This window comes from Triturus cristatus, chromosome 3_2, assembly GCF_964204655.1.
Source record: "Triturus cristatus chromosome 3_2, aTriCri1.1, whole genome shotgun sequence".
Taxonomy (NCBI): domain Eukaryota; kingdom Metazoa; phylum Chordata; class Amphibia; order Caudata; family Salamandridae; genus Triturus; species Triturus cristatus.
In genome coordinates this window covers 410,956,193-410,976,098 of record NC_140584.1, presented here as the reverse complement: position 1 = coordinate 410,976,098, position 19,906 = coordinate 410,956,193, and the positions used below count along the sequence as shown (strand labels likewise).

At 46.8% G+C, this 19,906-nt stretch overlaps 1 protein-coding gene across 3 annotated transcripts in view; it reads left to right on the top strand.

Annotated features, from left to right (window-relative positions):
* AGO4 (argonaute RISC component 4) overlaps positions 1–19,906 on the top strand; it is a 588,224-nt gene that overhangs the window by 315,715 nt on the left and 252,603 nt on the right. For all 3 annotated transcript variants that reach the window (XM_085647981.1, XM_085647979.1, XM_085647980.1), the window contains exon 8: positions 1,083–1,230. In XM_085647981.1, the coding sequence (XP_085504107.1) occupies positions 1,083–1,230 (148 nt within the window). The remainder of the gene's footprint in view (positions 1–1,082; positions 1,231–19,906) is intronic.

Sequence of the window (19,906 nt, the reverse complement as noted above, 5' to 3'; positions counted from 1 at the left end):
AACTATCGGAGGGGCCACGGGCCCACTCCACAAGGAAGAAGGGAGCAACAATTGCCTTTCTGGCAAACACACCCATTCAAGACATCTGCCTGGCTGCAACATGGGCTTCAGTGCACACGTTCAAGCACTACTGCGTGGATATACAGATGAACAAGGAAGCACAAGTAGGACAGAAGGTGCTCCAACATATATTCAACGACCAACGGTCATCTTCCACCGAGCCGCCACAGAGATAAGAAACCGCTACAAAATCTATGCACAGCATAGTGAATCCAGAAAGATTCACGGTGCAAAGCGAATAGTTTCTTACCTGTCGGTGTAGTTTTGCAACTTGAAGATCTTTCTGGATTCACTAGCGAACCCACCCACATCCGCCAGGAAGATGAGGCAGGAGAAAAAGGTGGAAGGACAAAGACTAAAATAGCAAGATAATACTGAAAGGATATATAAAAGGGAAATTACTAAAACGCCTAGGGTAAAAAAAGAGGAAGGGAAAAAAGAACCCGAAGATGGCGCCCCAAAGGTGGGACTTCCGCAGGAAGCACGCCGAAGTCACGAGAGGTACACCAAATGGTGGGACGTCGACGCCCACCTGGGCTACGAAAAAATCCCCCCAAAAAACAAGACTACGAATCCGGACCCAACCACCAGATCGCGGAATAATGCAGATCGTGGAATAATGCACAGCATAGTGAATCCAGAAAGATCTTCAAGCTGCAAAACTACACCGACAGTTAAACTATTCATTAGTCTGTTTCCTGTCTGCCTCTGGAATACAAATTCAAAGTCAGTTATTTCATTGGATAGAGGTCAGTTTTCTAATCCAATTATGGTTTGGGATAGGTTTGAGGTAGACTGTTGCTTGATGCTTTTACCTTTTTAATTAAATTTTCAGTAATTTCATGTCACAAAATATGCTTTTTGGTGCTAAAAACCATTATGGTCTCCTACTTTTAAATAAAGGCATTTGAAATAAACGATCAGCCAATGGCCCTTTACTGATTTCTTGAAAAAAAGGGTAGCTGTGCTATTTCACAACATGTGTCCAAAGTGTGACAATATTTTGACTTGTTTTCCTTCAGGTTTCCATTGCAACTTGAGAATGGGCAGGCTATGGAGTGCACTGTAGCACAGTACTTTAAGCAGAAGTACAACTTGCAACTGAAATACCCCCATCTTCCTTGTCTACAGGTGGGACAGGAGCAGAAGCACACTTATTTGCCACTGGAGGTAATACCTGCACTATATATAGCGCGCACAATACTAACTGGATCAAGGGCACCACCTTAATTACTCCTTTCTTTTGCAGCAGGGTGAGGACTCCTCTTATAAATGTAATTCCCAACATTTCCTAATATTTGCCTCCATTATTTGTACAATAATTGTCAGAAAGCAATTAGTCCACCTTAAGGTAACTACATTGTATAACTGTAAGGGGGAATTGTGGGGCTGAATTCAGTTTGGCACCTACCAAACATTTGTAATTGAGTTAAAGGTTACTCCCTTCCCATTAGATGTACTTCCTGTACCATTCTCTAGTTCCTTCAACATGGTTTAACCCCCCCCCCACACTTTCATGTCTTGCTTATAAAAGGTGCTTTTGTACAATAGGAATCTTCAGGAGAATCCAATTTGTTCTTTTGGATTCTAGACTTGCAAACCTAGCCTACACCTCTATACAGTCATCTGTTTCACTCGCTGAAGCCAGTGTTTGCTATGTAGCAACTTTACTCCTTAGCCTCTTAAACTGTCCAGTTTTCCTTGTTGCAGTACCTTTAAGAACTGCTGTATTATCACTGATTGTTGCATAAGCTCAGTAGAGCACTACTCATTATACATGTTTCGCCAAGCTTACTGTAGTTATTTCTGCTTAGCCCATACAATCTGGCATCACTGGTGCAAGAAGTCTGGATGACTAAATCTTTGCCATTAAATTCCTACGATTAACACTGCTATTGAAACTACACACCAACCTCCCTTTGCTATCTGCAGCCACTCTAGTATATTTGTGTTGATCTTCATGGGTTATCCCTACAAGTAGAATCTGTCAAGGTTAAGTGACCAATATATGTCCAAGGTAAGGACATTTGCGTTCCAAGAAGCTCCTGGAGCTTGGGGAACTGCAATTTTCTACATGCTACTGATTCACTTTTTCTCCAACATTGGATCTTCTATATAGTCCTCTTTTATATAGCCACATTCTTGAATCATTTCCTGTTGTCACGCTGGGAATCCCAGGTACATCAAAATAGCCGTATGCAGTGTAAACATATCCAACTTGCAGTGTATAATGTAAAATGGTCATAGGCCAGAAACATAATTAGTAACAGTGAACCGGGAATTCATTTTTAGTTTTCCTTGGATTTGAACCAGTCTTTTCTCCGTGTCTTCTGTACTGTGAGCTGTTTTTAGGGAAAAACTTGTTTCAATTCTCTGGACCAGGTTGATATTTGGTCTGACAAGCAACTGTCACTATGGCTGACAAAGACGATATCTCCTTTGAAAACTGAATAATCTTGTGGCAGTAAGAAGTTTTACACTGACCTCCACTCAAGGTATCTATTCTTTTTATCCTAAATGTCAGTGGATTGCACGATTTGTAGTTTCTCCACTAGGACTCAAGGACCGAGAAAAGAGGTTGGCATTATTTCAGATGAATTAAGAAAATGTTCCTCCTTCTAAAGGAGGTGCCCCCTCTATAGGGTAAGATTCTGTGAGAAGCGCCCCACCCCAAAAAAGCACTTCCATGAAGATGGCGCACAAGAACCTTGTACAGTTTCCAGAGCATGATTTATTAGGTACAGCACTTGCAGCCAACTCCTCTGCTGACAGGAGAATCTCTGTTGCTCTTAGACTCTGGTCTATGACAAGAAACATAACAGATCTTCAAAGGAATCCTCGACGAGACATCTAAGACCTTTATTTCTTTTCAGGGAGCTTGGTTCTTGTTGCAGTAGCACTCACACACACACACTTTTCACCTGGAATTTGATTCAACTTTGACTGAAGAGTACTGGGTTCCTGCTAACCAGGTCCCCAGTACCAGTGTTCTTGCCCAAAACTGTATAATTGTACAAAAGGGACCCCTCACCAAGCACATGCAAGGCTGCCATTGCAGGCTACCTGTCTTGGTGCAAACAAGTTGCACACCATTGAGAGCCATGTCCCCTAACACTTCATGTAATGTTTGTAAGCCAGGCCTACCAGCCCTAAGGCAGGGTGCTGAATACTACACGTAAGGGCATACCTGTGCTGGTCAGTCCTATTACTGTCAGTACAAGTGACCAGGGAAGCCATTTCAAAACATGCTGGACACTGTCTGGGAAGAGTATCACTCCCCCCCCCCCCCCCCCCCCCCCCCCACCCACCCCCAAACCTTCTGATTAGCCGTCCTAGGCTGGCAAGCTTCAAAGAGCTGCTACCTTTGAAATGCGATTCTGGCTTCCCTCACTGGAGAGGAAGTAGACTCGCTTTGTCCAGAGCCCCCTTGGTGTATGGACAGGTGGGCAAATCAGCTAATCAGGTAGGCATGCCACCTCCCCATCCCAGTTGGCTACTCCTCTAATGCAGTCAATCATGACCAACTATTGTCCAGGAGCTCAGAGTTGGGTATCTGCAGGCTGGCACATCAATGGATTGCGTCCTTCCTGACAGGTCGGTCACAAACAGTCCAACTGGTTGACCGGGTGTCTAGCATCCTGGCACTACCATGTGGAGTCCCCCAGGATTCAGCGCTGTCCCCCCTTCTCTTCAACATCTAACTCCGGCCACTGGTGGCCGCTCTGACCCGCCTGGGCTGCCAGTTTTCAACTATGCTGATGACACAAATAATCCTCCAGATTGACGACTCCACTCACGCGCGTGTGCAAAATATACTTGGGTATACGGGTAACTGGATGACTGCCAACTCGCTTAAAATCAACCCAGACAAAACTGAGGTTCTAGCCATCACCACCGGAAACTGCCCCGGAATGACCTTCTGGCTGGGTACCACCCTTACGCCAGTCCCGGTTGTAAAAATCCTGGGCATCAAAATAGATGCCAAGCTCACCATGTCGAACCACGTGTCCACCGAGGTCTAGACCTGCGTGGGCTTACTGAGAACTGCGGAAACTGTCTCCCCTCCTCATTTGCCACACTACAGATGGTTGTGTTGGCAATGATTGTGTCGCGGCTGGACTATGGCAGAGCCCTGTACATTGGTCTTCCCGAGAAACTGCTAACTAAACTACAAATGGCCATGAATTACAACATTAGGCTGATCTTCAGGCTCCCAAGCCTGGCACATGCCACTTTTACTGCAGCAGCTGCACTGGCTCCACCTTAAACAGAGCCAGGTTCAAGGGCCTCTGCATAGCCCACAAAGCCATCAATGGCTAGGCCCCAGTATACATCAAGGAGCGCCTAGGGAACTATGTGCCAGGACGTACCCTCGGTCATCCGAGGCAGGCCTACCAGCCTGCCTGCGATTTCAAAACCACCTCGAAAGGCGGCAGAGCCTTCACTGTATTGATCCCTCAACTCTTGAATAGGCTACCAGAGAGCCTACGGAAGGAATCGCCCTTCTTCCATTTAGGAAAAGACTCAAGACTCTTCTTTTTATAGAAGCTTTGAGCACAGCATAGGCCTTGACCGGAAGTATGTACACTTGACCTTTGGCTGGATTTAGCTACCTTGTCTGTTATTATGCGCTGTATAAACCCCAGTTAACAATAACCACAATGCCCCGAAGTTGAGTATTTAGGCAACCCCCTGTCACCAGAAGAGCAGATCCTGACCACCTACAAAGGATACTGAAGATCCGTGAAAGATGAATACTGAAGAAATCACGGTCTTCTGTTCCTTGTCGTAACTGTGCTAAAGATGTCGCATCCTGCAGTAGTTGTTCCTCCAAAAACTGGGAGGACTGCCTGCCTTAGATAAAGAACTAAGAACTCCTGTGGTACAGTGGAACCTTTCCCTGCACCCTACAGAAACTCCAAAGAAAGGACACTGAGGACTTGGGACCTGCCAAAACCAGATTCCTGATGTCACAACTGCACCTGTCACTCCAAGCCAGAGTGGAAGTGGGCCAACTGTGCCACTGATATCCTTCAGAGTCTGAGTCCACGTGGTTCCACCCATCGTGAACGCTCTGTTGCCTGCAGCCTCTGCACGCAGTCCCTCTCTACCACAACCGTTCCAGGAAAAAGAACTGATGCCTAAAGACACCTTAGTACCAGTCGCCCCTGGGACGTGGAGAAGAGGACCAAAGGTATCCCCGAGCCTCCCCGTTGTTTCAGCCTGACTGGTCCCCCAGTCCAAGCCTGCAGACTTTTTACTGCAACCATTCTCAGAATAACATTGTCCACCTGATGCGGTTATGCACCTCTGCACCCGGCCACTTTAGTGCCACCGCTTGTGGTGTTCTCCAGTATTGGGGTGTCTTTCATAGATTCACATGCTTGAATATTCCCCGTCGTCGGAGTGGGAGTCCCATTGTATATAATATAGCAATATATACAGTCATAATATATAAGTAATCACATAAAACAGAGATATAAATAGGTGATAAGCATCAAGAATGTCCCTATATGAAATCTCCATAGAGATACATCGAGAGAGAAAAAAGACATTCGCAGTCTATCTGTCATTATGTTGGTCCAAACTACGGCCAATCAGGCGTCAGCTCCTCTAGAAACCTTCTCCTCGGAGCTCCTCACCTCAGATTTTCTACCGCACGTCGTGTGTAAGGGAGTCTCCCTGAGCTCTGCTCAGTTTTCTCTTCAGCATGTCTTCAAGTAAGAAGTCTCTGTTTAGAGCTTGTTCCTCTTGTGGAAAGCTGCTCTTATATTCAGAAGATCCACACAGTAAGTGTATTTACTGTCTTTACCCTGACCACGAAGTGGGTAAATGTAAATTCTGTAGAACTTTTTCTACAAAGACTCGACAGGGAAGGTCGTCTCTTGTTGTGGCTCCAGAGACTGAAGGATGAGGTGGTTTCTGAAGTAGAAAGCCTTACTTCTGGCCATTCCCTCACAACCTCAAAACGCAGTAGTGTTCAAGATCTACCTTCTCCTTTCATTAAGAAGAAGAAAATGTCTCTGACATCTGCCATGTCTTCATCCATGACTATTGCGATATCGCCCACGAGACCTAGTTCTCAGGCTGTTGAGGCATCGACTTCCCTGATTTCTGGCAAGAAATTGGCTTCATCGTCGACGAGACCTCCGACTAAGAAATCCGCCGTTTCCTGCTCGTCGACGGTGACTCTGACGACGGCGTCCGCATCGAAGTCGTCGACGGCTGTCCCGTCGACGTTCTCGTCGTCGACTATGATTATCAGTACAATAAAAACTGTGTCATCAGTGTTGCCTATTGCATCGTCGACGAAGGAAAAGATCTCGTCGACGCTAACATCGTCGTCAAACTGCAAAATCTGCCTCTAAGACGCTTACATCGTCGATTGATTGGTCGACGAGTGCTCCGTCGACGAAGAAAAAGACGTCGACGACGACTCCGTCGACGACAGTCCCGTCGACGTTGGTTCCGTCGACGTTGGTTCCGTCGACTATTCCGTCGACGGCAGTCTCGTTGATGAAGATTAAGAAGGTTTCAAAATCGTCTTTGACACCAGCAACGACAATTTCTGCACAGAGGTCAATAGATACACAAAGTTCTTCCGCGCCTTCAACAACTACTTCGTCCTTTGCCTCTGTACCTTTGTTGCCATTGCCACCAAGTAGCCAACAGGATATGTTAAATGAGGTCATACCCTTGGATGATTCTCAACTTCCTTAACCTTTGTTCGCAACTGATTCCGATCAAGATTCAGGAGAAGGTCTACCTGAATCTTTCGGTACAGCACACAGTCCATCGGATTTGATAATAAAATGCCAGGAGGAAAGTGATGATGAGGATGAACAGTTTTATCAGGAAGAAATTCCTATGGAAGAACAGACTGCGACGTTACCCTTGTCGCTTATTACAAATCTTCAACTCATGTTGGATGATTATAATCGGCGTTTTCCTTTATCACCACGAGTCTGTAGTTCCTGCTGTTCCAGTGGTTCCAACACCTGTGTCGGTGCCAGTGCCAGTTATAACGCCTTCAGTTCCGCTGATACAATCATCAGCTCGGACATTGACTCAACATGACAATGAAGACGAAGTTCCTCAAGACAAGGAAGATGGTGAGATCCTGGTTGATGGTGGCGATGGTAATGATGATGATATGGCGGAGTGGGATGACTACCATGCCCAAACACCATCTCACTCTCCAGTGGTACCAGGAGACTCACCACCAGTTGACATTGCAAGTTTTCACCAGTTGATGGATAGAGCGGCCCAACGGTTCAAATTAACTACGGAACATAAAGAAGAGGATTGTTTTCTGTATGATTTTAAAAATCAACCTTTCAAGCGGACTCATACAATCCCTATTATTGAGTTTATTTGGGATGAAGGTAAAAAGATAATGAAAATACCAAATAGCCTTCCGGCACAGTTACCTAGGTTGGAGAAGTATAAGCCGCCAATAGGAGGTCCAGCGTGCCTCACTGGTCAGTCAAAACCAGATTCGGTAATCACACAAGCAGCGCAACGTCTGGCTAGAAACCCTGCATCTACAATCACTGCACCACCTGATCGTGATGGACGTCGCTTGGATGCCATAGGGCGAAAATTTTCATCGATGGCTTCCATCACTGTAAGAGCGGCCAATGCCTTCGCCATTTTAGTTCGTTACGACCGGCAACTATGGGCGGATATATCGGCTTTAGTTGAAATGCTACCTGATGCATCTAAGACTGAAGCTGTGAAGCTACTTCAAGAGGGACAGAGAACATCTGAAGAAATAATTGACTGTGCAGTTGAGATCGCTTGTACAGGTTTCCGTCAACTCGCTGGAGCAGCGGTATTGCGCAGGCAAGGTTGGTTGCGCTCGACATCTTTTCGCCAGGAGGTGCAGGCGAAAATATTGGATATGGCATACGACGGAGAATCTTTATTCGGAGATCATGTGGATGAAGCTCTCCAATCGATCAAAAAAGATACAGAAACTGCTCGCTCTCTAGGTACGCTGCAATTTAGGAAACAGCCCTTTCGGGGTGCAAGCGGACGCGGCACCTCCTCTAATTTTCGGAGAGGAAGCAATCCATATCGACCATACAACCAGGGTTCCAATCGTTATACCTACAATCAACAGCAATCCTCTCGGCAGCAGTCTTCCAAGACTTTCAGAGGTAAATCCTCGTACAGAGGTTCCACTCCTAAAAGACAATGACTTGCATCAGTCCCAGAAAATTGGAGGTCTAATCTCACTGTGCTGTTCTCAATGGTCCTCCATAACAAAGGACCGTTGGGTTCTGGACATTGTAGATAAAGGTCACACGTTGGAGTTCATCGAATTTCCCCCACCCACGCCACCTACCGGACCACCGCCGGCTCATATCAAAGAACTTTTTCATTAAGTTCAACTTTTAATACGCAAAGGAGCCAAAGAGGTAGTACCATGATCTCAAAGAGGGAGAGGATTTTATTCCCGATTATTCCTTATCACCAAGAAGAACGGGGAATGGAGGCCAATACTAGATTTATGGGCTTTCAACAAATATTTAAAGAAACAATCCTTTCGTATGTTAACGCTTGTAGAGATCTTGCGATTACTCTCAAAGGGAGATTTCATGGCAACAATCTACCTCCAAGACGCATATTTTCATATCCCCATACTACATCGACATCGGAAATTTCTACGCTTTCGAGTCGGTCAAAAGGATTTCCAGTTCAAGGTATTACCTTTCGGTCTACGATCAGCCCCTCGAGTGTTTACGAAAGTGCTCGCTCCTGTGGTAGCTTTCTTACGTCTCCAGGGTGTTCAAATCTTCCCATACCTGGACGACGGTCTCCTAAAATCTCAATCGGAAACGCAACTTCTACGGGACACACGTCTTTGTCAGGAGGTGTTTCGCTCCTTAGGACTATCCATAAATTCCGTAAAGTCCCAACTACTCCCATCTCACCGCAAAGAATTTCTAGGAGCAACATTGGATACAGTGTCAACAAAGGCGTTTCTCTCCCAAGACCGTCTACAAAGGATTCTTCGATTGGTGTCCCTTATACGATCAAAAAGGTCAGTTTCTGTAAGACTATTAAAGTCATTTATAGGGATGGCGTCATCGTGTATTGCTTTGATCCCTCATTGCAGATTAAAGACACGCCCCATCCAAGAAGAACTAGACATCCAATGGCGTCAAGTTACTGGCTCGTTCAACGACGTAAACGTCACAGACCGTATGAATTCGGCACTCAAATGGTGGACACAGCCATCAAATCTAACAAAAGGAATTTCATTTCTGTCGGTAGTACCAGACATGACAATAACAGACGCCTCTCTAGAAGGATGGGGTGCTCATCTGGAGGATTTGTCAATAAAGGGGGAAGTGGACGATATGTCAAAAAACCTGGCACATCAACAGGTTGGAGCTCTTGGCTATATTTCTAGCTCTCAAGTCGTTCCTTACTTTAATCCAAGGAGAAACCGTCCTAATACAGACGGACAATACAACCTGCATGCACTACATAAACAAGCAGGGCGGAACAAAATCTCAAACTGTCTCGACTAGCTCAGTCGATCTGGGACTGGTCTCTCGACCATCGCATCACGATTGCAGCAGTTCATCTACCGGGGGTATCCAATATTTTGGCGGATTCCCTGAGCTGATCCTCCTCATCGACCCACGAATGGGAGCTACATCAACCAACTCTAGAGATGATATTTCGACGATGGGGTCGTCCACAGCTGGATCTCTTTGCCACACCAGAGAACCGGAAATGCCGAGATTATGCAAGCTGGCATCCCCATCAAGGGTCACAGGGCAATGCCCTTTTGATGAACTGGTACAATCTGTTTGCCTACGCTTTTCCCCCAATCCCTCTCGTACCTCGTGTCCTGTGGAAGATGCGGAGGCAGCCCTGCCATCTACTTCTCATAGCCCCACGATGGCCTCGACAGGCATGGTTCTCGGAATTACTCCTACTTTCCCAATGCGAACCCATCCTTCTACATCCTCGTGCAGATCTACTTACAATGAGCAAGGGGCAAGTTTGTCATCCGAATCCCTCATCACTGAGCTTATCAGCTTGGAACCTGAGCACTGTGAATTTGCCCATCTAGATATTCCACAGGACTGTAGAGACATCTTGGCTCAGGCGAGGGCTCCTTCTACGGTGAAAACGTACAAATTAAAGTGGAGGAGATTCTGCCATTGGTGTGCATCTACTGGGGTTCATCCAATTCACTCTACACCAGAACAACTGCTACCGTTATTCTTACAATTGGCTAAATCCGGACTTTCTCTTGCAACCTTGAGTTTTTCTGGTGGCAATTTCTCGTTTCCGTCAGGATGGTTCAACTTCCCTTAGCTCTTCGAGGATAATGCATCAATTCTTCAAAGGGTTGTTTCGTAAATTCCCACCTGTTAGACGCCCTCCTCCATTGTGGCACCTTAACATCGTGTTGGCACAATTAATGAGACCACCGTTCGAACCAATACACAAGGTCGATTTGAAGTATCTGACATGGAAGGTGGCTCTTCTAACACTAACGTCTTCACGTCGCGTCAGTGACATTCACGCTTTTACAATAAATCCTCCTTTCCTACAGTTCAAACCAGATTCTGTAGTGCTGCGCACTAATCCAACATTCTTGCCTGAAGTGCCTTCAGACTTCCATATTAACGAACTAGTGATCTTAAAGACTTTCTTTGCAAAACCTCAAACTCCTGCGGAGCAACAATTACATTCCCTGGATGTGAAACGATGTTTAAAGTTCTACATCAGCAGAACAGCTTCTTTTCGAAGATCGGATCAGCTCTTCATAGCTTATGGGCGTTTTCACAAGGGACGTCCAGTTACAAAACCAACAATTGCACGTTGGGTGTCAGCAGCCATCGTCTTCTGCCATCAAAGGGCGAACAAGCCTTTGCAGTCACCAGTGAGGGCTCACTCCACTAGAGCAATGTCATCCTCAACCGACTTATTTGCTGGAGTGCCTTTACATCAAATCTGCAGAGCAGCTACATGGTCGAGCAGACATACTTTTACAAGACACTACTGTTTGGCGGCTTTAAAAGAAGAGGATGCTGCAGTTGGGCAGGCAGTGCTTCGCAATCTTTTTAAATAAGGTGAGCCTCTTCCTTCCCTCCTCCATATTGTTTCCATTTACCGTTGAATAGTGGCTCATTTGCACTTGTATAGATATTGAATGATATCATATTTATAAGGATGTTGATTGTCATTGCGATTTCAGTTTAATATGATTATGGAAACAATGCTAATTGTTACTGCTATCTATTCTATATTCAAGCATGTGAATCTATGAAAGACACCCCAATACTGGAGAAGAACAATTGTTACTTACCTGTAAACAGGTGGTTCTCCAGTATTGGTGTCTTTCATAGATTCACATGCGACCCTCCCTCCTCCCTTCAGAGGCTCTCTTCTCCTCATAAACTCTAAAGTCACTCTGGTGCTATGAAAATCTGAGGTGAGGAGCTCTGAGGAGAAGGTTTCTAGAGAGGAGCTGGCGCCTGATTGGCCGTAGTTTGGACCAACATAATGACCGAGATAGACTGCCAATGTCTTTTTTCTCTCTCTCCGTGTATCTCTATGGAGATTTCATATAGGGACATTCTTGATGCTTATCACCTATTTATATCTGTTTTATATGATTACTTATATATTATGACTGTATATATTGCTATATTATTTACCGTGGGACTCCCACTCCGACGACTGGGAATATTCAAGCATGTGAATCTATGAAAGACACCAATACTGGAGAAACACCTGTTTACAGGTAAGTAACAATTGTTCTTCTGCTGGTGCCGTCTTGGACCTTTCACACCACTCCCCTTAAATCCTGGAGAAGTCACTGTCCTATACCAGAATGGCGCTTTGACTTTTACCCCCATAGAAGAAAATTGCCTTCTCCAAAAATTGCACTGTTGACTTCGTGAACTTGAAAGAATTAATATTTTAAAACTTAATTACCTGAACTATTTTCTTATGATGCTTAACTATAAAGATACTTGCTATTTTTATAAATTGATGTGGATCTCCTGCTTCAGTAGCCTCTCATTTACTGTTCTGTGTATTTTCAGATATCTTGCAGATAAGCCTAAGGCTGCTCGACCACACTACCCCCTAAGAACCTCTTGGGATTGCCATAGCAAGCCCCCGTCTACTCATAAGGGAACCCCTAGCTCTTAACACGGTATCATTTTCATACACCATATAATAAGCCAGCTTCCTACATCCTTTGTCAACGAAGATCTCTTCGATGCTGACACCATTGTCAATGACAACACTGTTGCTGTCAAGCATTCAGTCAATATCAAGTGTACTGTCGATGGACATACTTTCAACGGCATCACTGTTGGGAACCACGCAGTCAAATAACATGGGAGAAAATGTTTGTTCGAGGCATATAGAGCTGTAGAATCATATACTTTAGCATAGATCGCCATCTAGTGTTTGGTCTGGATGTTTACACTTTGTTTTTCTCCGAAGAAGTCTTTTCAGTCATGAGGTAGGCAGCGACTCCTTTCGGTGATGGTGTGCATGGGTATCTACTCCATCCTTAGATTGCTTTTTTGGCCATCTGGTTCCGATGTGTATTGCTGCGCTCTGGTTCTGTATAGTTTTCGAACTCCAACGCGCAATCCTCTACACTCGACAGTATTGTCATCAATCACTTTTCCCCATTTGACACTCATGGTTTTAACTGAGAGAACCTTCGATCGAGAACCTCGAGGCGGGCCATTGGGCCTACCTGTGCTGACCGCGCTAGCAGTCGATGGCTCTGACTCCATTTAAACTGCCCCGGGTGTCGTGCTAAGTTTCCACGCACTAATTTGCACTAGGTTTGCAACCGCTTATCCCCGGAACACAACGAAAAGGACTGTGACGCATGTTAATCCGATCGAAGAAGACCATTCGTGATCGTTGGCCTAGACGTCACGAGATGCAACATCACGGCTGCTCCGTACTGGACATCTTCGGTGAAGATCCCGATGTCCATCATCCAGTTGTAGGAGCCGAAAAAGAATAGGTTTCTGTGTCCGAAGCCGACTCCGACATGGAAGAGCAGCACAGCACTCAGGTCAATGTACCGTGAGTACTGATTCCTCTGTGCCCAGTCAACATAAAACAAAAGCTCCATTACCCCCTTCGCCTTCAGGCTCAGGTTGGCACCAACAGAGATTCAGATGCTCCGCCCTCCAGCCCAGCTAAGAAACAAAGAAAAGCCGTAGGGCTTGAGCCGACCACATTCTGCTGCCTAACCAACACCTTCGGCACCGAAACATAAGTCGAAGCATCTACCGGGGACTGAAATGTGCATCGAAGACTTTGTAGCCAAAATCCTCCACACCTACAGGTTCGGAGCTGAAATCGTCCACCCTGAAAGGCTCGGAGTCGAAACCTACTAAGCACAAAGACTCTCAGCTCAAACGTGCGACACCTAAAGGGCCGAGCTGAAACATTTGGTGCCGAAATCGGCACATAAAGAAAAGGACACTCCAGCCAAAGAGCCTTGGTCTGATGAATCACCTTTGGATCCAAACATAAACTTGTCATAAACCCTCAAACAGGTCACATTCATGCCACTCTTCCCAAAAAACGGATGATTGATCTTAGAGGATCCTCCTATACCTCTTAAGAAAAAGAACATGGGTACTAACCCTTCTCCCCCTTACATTTCACCTCCCTCTCCTCCTCCTAATCTTAATTTGATTATCTCACCATCAAATTCACCGCCGCCTCCACTTTCACCTACCACACAGGATGACGATTATGGGGATGGAGATATGGACGGAGAGCAGGATATGCCACAAGATCTGATTACACCACAAAACTCTGACCTGTGGGAAAAATATGATAAGGAAATGGATACAGAAAACTACCCTGACCTCTATTCCTCCAGACCCTCCCCACCTGATGACAGTATTTGATACGTTCAGTTCATTAACAGAGCTGCTCAATATCACAGGGTGGAGCTCTATAAAGAGCCTTTGGAAGAGGACTTCCTCTTTGAGACACTCACTTATTACCAAAGGTCTACTCACGCTTTACCAATATCTAAAAGGCATGTTCAAGCACACAGATGAGGTATTTAAAGACCCAGTTAGGGCAAGAATGCTCACACCCAGAGTAGACGAGAAATATAAACCCGCTCCTACAGACCCTGCTTACATCGAAGGTCTGTTGCCTTTGGACTCCGCTCGCAAGAGAGCTAACACAAACCACAGGTGATGCCCCCCTCCTGACAAGGAGTCCAAGCTCATTGATGCTTTCGGTAAGAGTGTCTACACAGGCTGCAAATTATTGGTGTATTGCAAACGCTCAGGCTCTGCTACCGCACTGATAGGGCTCGTTACTATCGGTTAGAATAACTCCTGCAACACTTACCTGGTCAGTACAAAGCAAAGGCTAATTACCTGATCCAGGAAGGCAAACTCATCACTAATTCTTCCATTTAAATGTGCACTAGATGCAGCAGACACAGCAGCTTGTGCAGTTAATACTAGTGTGCTATTGCGCAGACACGCTTGGCTTACGATTTCGGGATTTAAACAGGAGGTGCAATCCTCCATACTTAACCAGCCCTTTGATAAAGAACATCTTTCTGGGCCAGCTGTCGATACCTTGCTGGAAAAAATGCAGGACACTGAGGTCGAAGTCTATGGGGGCTTTACAGTTACCTACTAATAGGGGTTCCTTTCGCCGCATTTTTTACAGGGGTGGCTCAAACTGTGTCCACCGACAATCCCTCCTCCTCTTAAAAGGGTAACAACCAAAAAACCCCTCTTCCAGAGGTTATTTTCGAGGAGGTTATAAAAGAAATAATAATTGGGGAAGAAACTAGTAACTCCACACGCACTTTTCCTGTCAAGTGACTTCCTTCCACTACCCCGATCATTCCACTCCTGTCAGGGGACGTCTCTCGCAATTCCTACCTGTCGAACTCAATCACCTCAGACAAGTGGGTACTACAGATTATCCGGTATTTACTGCCTGCCCCCCCCCGAACTATTCTTCCAAGAACACACAAGGTCACCAGAACATCTCACCCTCTTAAATCAAGAGGTTCTCTCTTGGAAAAGCAGGCGATAGAACCAGTCCCATTACATCAAGGGACCGGAGTATATGCCCTGTATTTAATTCCCAAAAAGGACGGCTCTCTCAGGCCTATATTAGACCTCAGACAGCTAAACCTCTATATTCAGTCAGACCACTTCCACAGGTACTCCCACTGCTTCTGCAAAGCAACTTTCTGTCTACTCTGAACTTAAAGATGCCTATTTCCATATCACCATTCACCCGGCTCACAGAAAATATCTTGGGTTCGTGGTGGATGGACAACATTACCAATTCAAAGTTCTCCCATTTGGGGTAACTACAGCACCCAGAGTCTTCACCAAGTGTCTGGCAGTAGTAACAGCTCACTGAAGACAACACATTCATGTCTTCCCATACCTAAACGACTGGCTAATAAAAGCCAGGTCGCGACACAGTTGCCTACACCACACTCAGAAAACAGTGCAACTACTTCACGACTTGGAAATTACTATAAACCTCACTAAGTCTCCCCTCCAGCTATACCGCAAACAAGCATATCTGGGAGCCACAAATAGATACTTCCAAAGCTCTAGCATACCCCAACCCAGTCCTTTGCCCATTCTTCCAAATATGGGGTGTGAGAAGTTGGCCTGGCATATGCTGTTCCTAGTTATAGGGACAGCTTGCACCAGTCCAATTCCACTCTTATTGATGATGGGTTTCAGACAACCTTTAAAGAAAGCTATCCTAGTGGTAGCTGTGGAGAGCAGCCTTCAGGCTAAGTCTTGAAGGAGTGTTAAGCTTATTGTTTTACCATAATAACCTCTTCAATAACCAAATGTAGCCCACACAGGTGTGTGTATATATATATAGAATATATGTATTTATTCTAGACAGAATCCCACAGTCACTTTATGTGACTAGTGGCAAAGTTACACTTCAAACAAGCATTTATAAACACAATAAACAGCACAAATCAATGGGCCCGGGGGGGGGGGGGGGGACCAAACCATATACTAAAATAGTGGTATAAGAACCACGACAATTCTACAGACAATGCCTAGGGCATTCAGGATCGCTTGCCCCTTCAGAATCCACCCACTGTTAAGAGGAAGGGACCCACGGGAGACGCGTGCAGCATAAGAAGTTGCTATCGGGATCGCAATGTTAGTCTATGGAGAATGTCGCGGTTGAATATTTAAAGATTAAAGACACTTCTAGCAGGAGTACAAAGTTAAGGCTTGAGACTTAAGGCTTTGGAGAGCCCACTACCACGGGAGTACCGAAGTACCACTGTTACCTGCCCCTGGGAAGCCGGGTGCATAGGTCGATTCTGGTGTCGGGTCGCAGGCTGATTTTCAATGGAAAAGTAGTCCAAACTGCTGCTAGCCAAAAGTGTCGATGTCGTGAAGATCTAAGATGTAGAAAATGTAGGGAAGAACCTGAAAGCAGAGGGGACAGAGTCTGGGTCACGGCACAGTGACCAGGGAGCTCACAGGAAGGAGCTCGTGGATGTCGGGTGCTTCAGGTAGAGATGGGTGCAGCTTGGCTCTGCAGTCACGGGCTCCGGGAGGCTTCAAGGAAGGCCAGCTTCTGGAGGGCAACTGTCCCACGTCGGATGAGGGTCGCTGCGGTGTTAGTGTCCCGATTGGATCCACTAAGCCTTGGCAACCGCAACCCACGCAAGATGAACAAAGCAGCTGCTGGTGCAGACCCACGAGGTCTGAGGGTGCTCTCCTTTGGAGAGAGCGTAGAGCAGGCCTGGAGCAACCAGGGGAACTCGTGTTTAAAGATAGACCTCCGCTAGGGCCCCCAAGTCGAGATACAAGGGACCGCGGGAGGCGGCAATTTGGAGTGCGTAAAAGGGTACCCACAGGCCACCGGAGGGGGCTAGGGCGCTGGTCTTTGGCACAATTGCTGCAAAGTGGTTGGCTCGTAAACGGGCCAAAGCACAACTTCCCCACTGGTAAGGGTCGTGTGCTATGCAAGTAAAGGCCGGGGTCTCGGGGTATTGGGGATCTCGGCACCCACGCGGTCCACGGTGCCCAAACTCGTTGAGCACACTCACTGGCCTCTGGGATGTGCTGGAAACCCACCTCAAGGGTTCTGGAAGACGCCGAAGTTCGTGAGAGCAGCGAAGTTCCAACCGGGTCACTTGCAGTGTTTCAGGTGCCTGCCAAGCAGGGGGATAACTCCTTTATCCCAAGGGAGATTTCTTCAGTCAGCTGGGCAGCAGCTCGTCGAAGGTCGGTTCTGTAAAGTTCCAAATTAATCTGAGGCTCTGGGGCCACGTTATTCACCTTTATCCCCAAGATTAGGGGAGTGTCCAGAATAGTGTCCACCAATGGCTGGTGAGGCGGGAAAGGGTGGCTACACCCTCTCCCCTTTGTGTGTTTCCTGCCTGGGCGAGGGGCAGGATGCCCCTGAACCGGTTCCAAGCGGTGTATGCAGAATTAGGTCTCTGCAGCTGCCTACGTGCAACTCTGAAAGGACATTTGGTGCACCCACCCTGTTCCAATCCACATTATCCTGTCTGGGGAGATGCTAGCACCTCCCTGCCACAGGAGCCCTATTGTCCAGCTGGCGAGGCTGGGGTTTTCCCCAGCAACAGCCAGCCAGGGTCGTGTAGGTGGCCGGCAGTAGCCGTTTTGTGTAACTTGTGCACTTTTAAATTGGTGTCTAAATTCTACCGCTTTTCCCATATCGCCCTTCTAGTAAGGGGGAATCGTACCCTCATGCCCATGGCTGGACTGGGGGTATGATTCCTACATGTTTGACAACAAACACGATATGGTTCTGTGTAGCCATTCTCAAGTTATTGCGATGACGCGATTCACTTATAATGCGGTTAAGGGTATATGGTATGGCTACACTACAAACAACCCAGTAACGATTTTACGAAGGTTGCAGAGAGGCCCTACTCGGGTAGGGGTCCCCCCTCACACATACCTCAGCACCCAGCCCTGTAGAATTACCAGGGCCTGCCACAGGGGTGACCTATGTGAGTATGTATTGTAATGGTGTGGGATATAGGGTACCTACATCCCTGTAAGGGGTGCTAGCACCACCTTACCCAGACTACAGTAGTGGTCTGGTGGTGTCAGTTTGTATGGCTGTCCCAGGGTGGCACAATAAGTGCTGCAGCCCTGGTAGGCCTACTGAGGGACCCATGCCCTGGGTACCTAGGGTACCATCTACAAGGGACTGCCAGGGCACCCTCAGCATCCAATTGGTTGGTACCTAGGGTACTCGCATCGTTTAACAGAGGAAGCAGATAGGCTGGGGTCCTGGATAGCAGGGCCACAGCCTGGCTAAAGTCATAAAAACAGTCAAAACATCAGCAAAAAGTTGGGGGCAACTATGCAGTCCATGCCACTCTCCTACACGGGGTTACCCAGAAATCTGTTTGCCACACCTCAACGCAAAATGCCCAAGCTTCGCGTCCAGGTACCCACACCCATTGTCCAAAGGCAATGCCCTATGGATAAATTAGTCAGGAAGATTTGCTTACGCTTTTCCACCTCTCCCACTAATTCCGTAAGTGGTTCGCAAACTCAAACAGCACACCTTGACACCAATTCTCGTTGCGCCCACGTGAGCCTGTCAACCCTGGTTCACAACCCTGTTTGAACTATCAGTAGTTCCTCACCAAAATCTATACGTTTCCCCCAGGTCTCTCACTCCGAACCTTGGAGATAAGACATCCAGATCCCAGTCATCTCAACCTTGCGATCTGGCGCCTGAAATCTTAGTTTGGCTACCTTAATCTTCCGCCAGACTGCATGAATGTCATAAGAGGCTACACACCCTACTACAAGAGCATGCTATGCAGCAAAGTGGAAGCGATTTGTAGTTTACTGTAACAATAAAATCAATCCACTAGATCAGGGGTACTCACAAACTTTCTCTCGGGGGGCCAAATTTACAGTGTGGTTTGTGGCCGAGGGCCGCACCGGTGGGGGCGGGGTCAGTGGGGGAGGGCGGGGCTAGAGCAACAAAAAAAAAAAAGTGACCATGAGGTTGAACGCAGGCCCCTGCAGCAGACTCCTTCGTTCAACAGCTTTGGGAGAGGTGATGGTTGAAGGAACCTCGCTCACAGTGGCACTAATGTTACACAGAAGCTGTCTTTGTTCTGGATTTTTGCATGAACTCTGACACGAAGATTATTCTTTCCACGTTTCTGCTCATGTGGCCACATCTAGGTTTAGTACAGCACCCCTGCTTAGCCTCCAGGGCTGCGACCGGTCACTGGCATATGTGGGTGACAATGTATAATGAAGGTATCGCGCCATGAAATAGCGTAGGGGTATTTGGCACTATAATAAATATAGAAGTGGCTCCCTGCGGCAGCATACACCCACGGGCCCATGTCTGGGGCATCCACTCTTGCAGTGTTGTGTGTGCATGTCACGGAGGCAGAGCCTGAGCAGCGCACAATGCACGTGTGACGTGCACCAGGCCTCCTGCAGTGTCCCTGTGGCCCCTTGGGTACCGTCTTTAGCTGTGTCCAGTTTGCACATAGAGGTGTTCAATGGGGTGTGATGGGCCAGAGACTCTCTGAGCATACAATGTGTACATCTCGTGTAGATCCTACAGAAGTGTCTGGTGTGCATATCATGGTTAAAGGGCAACTAGCAGCGTCCAATGTGCCTACAAGACGGGCAAGGCCTCTAGTAGTAGTTAGTGTGCATTTTGAAGGCAGCAAGTCTACAGCAGTGTCTACTACACACGTCATGTGTACAGAGTATTTAGAAATACCCACCATGCATTTCACGCGCATTGAACCCTCCTCAGTTTCCAATGCACC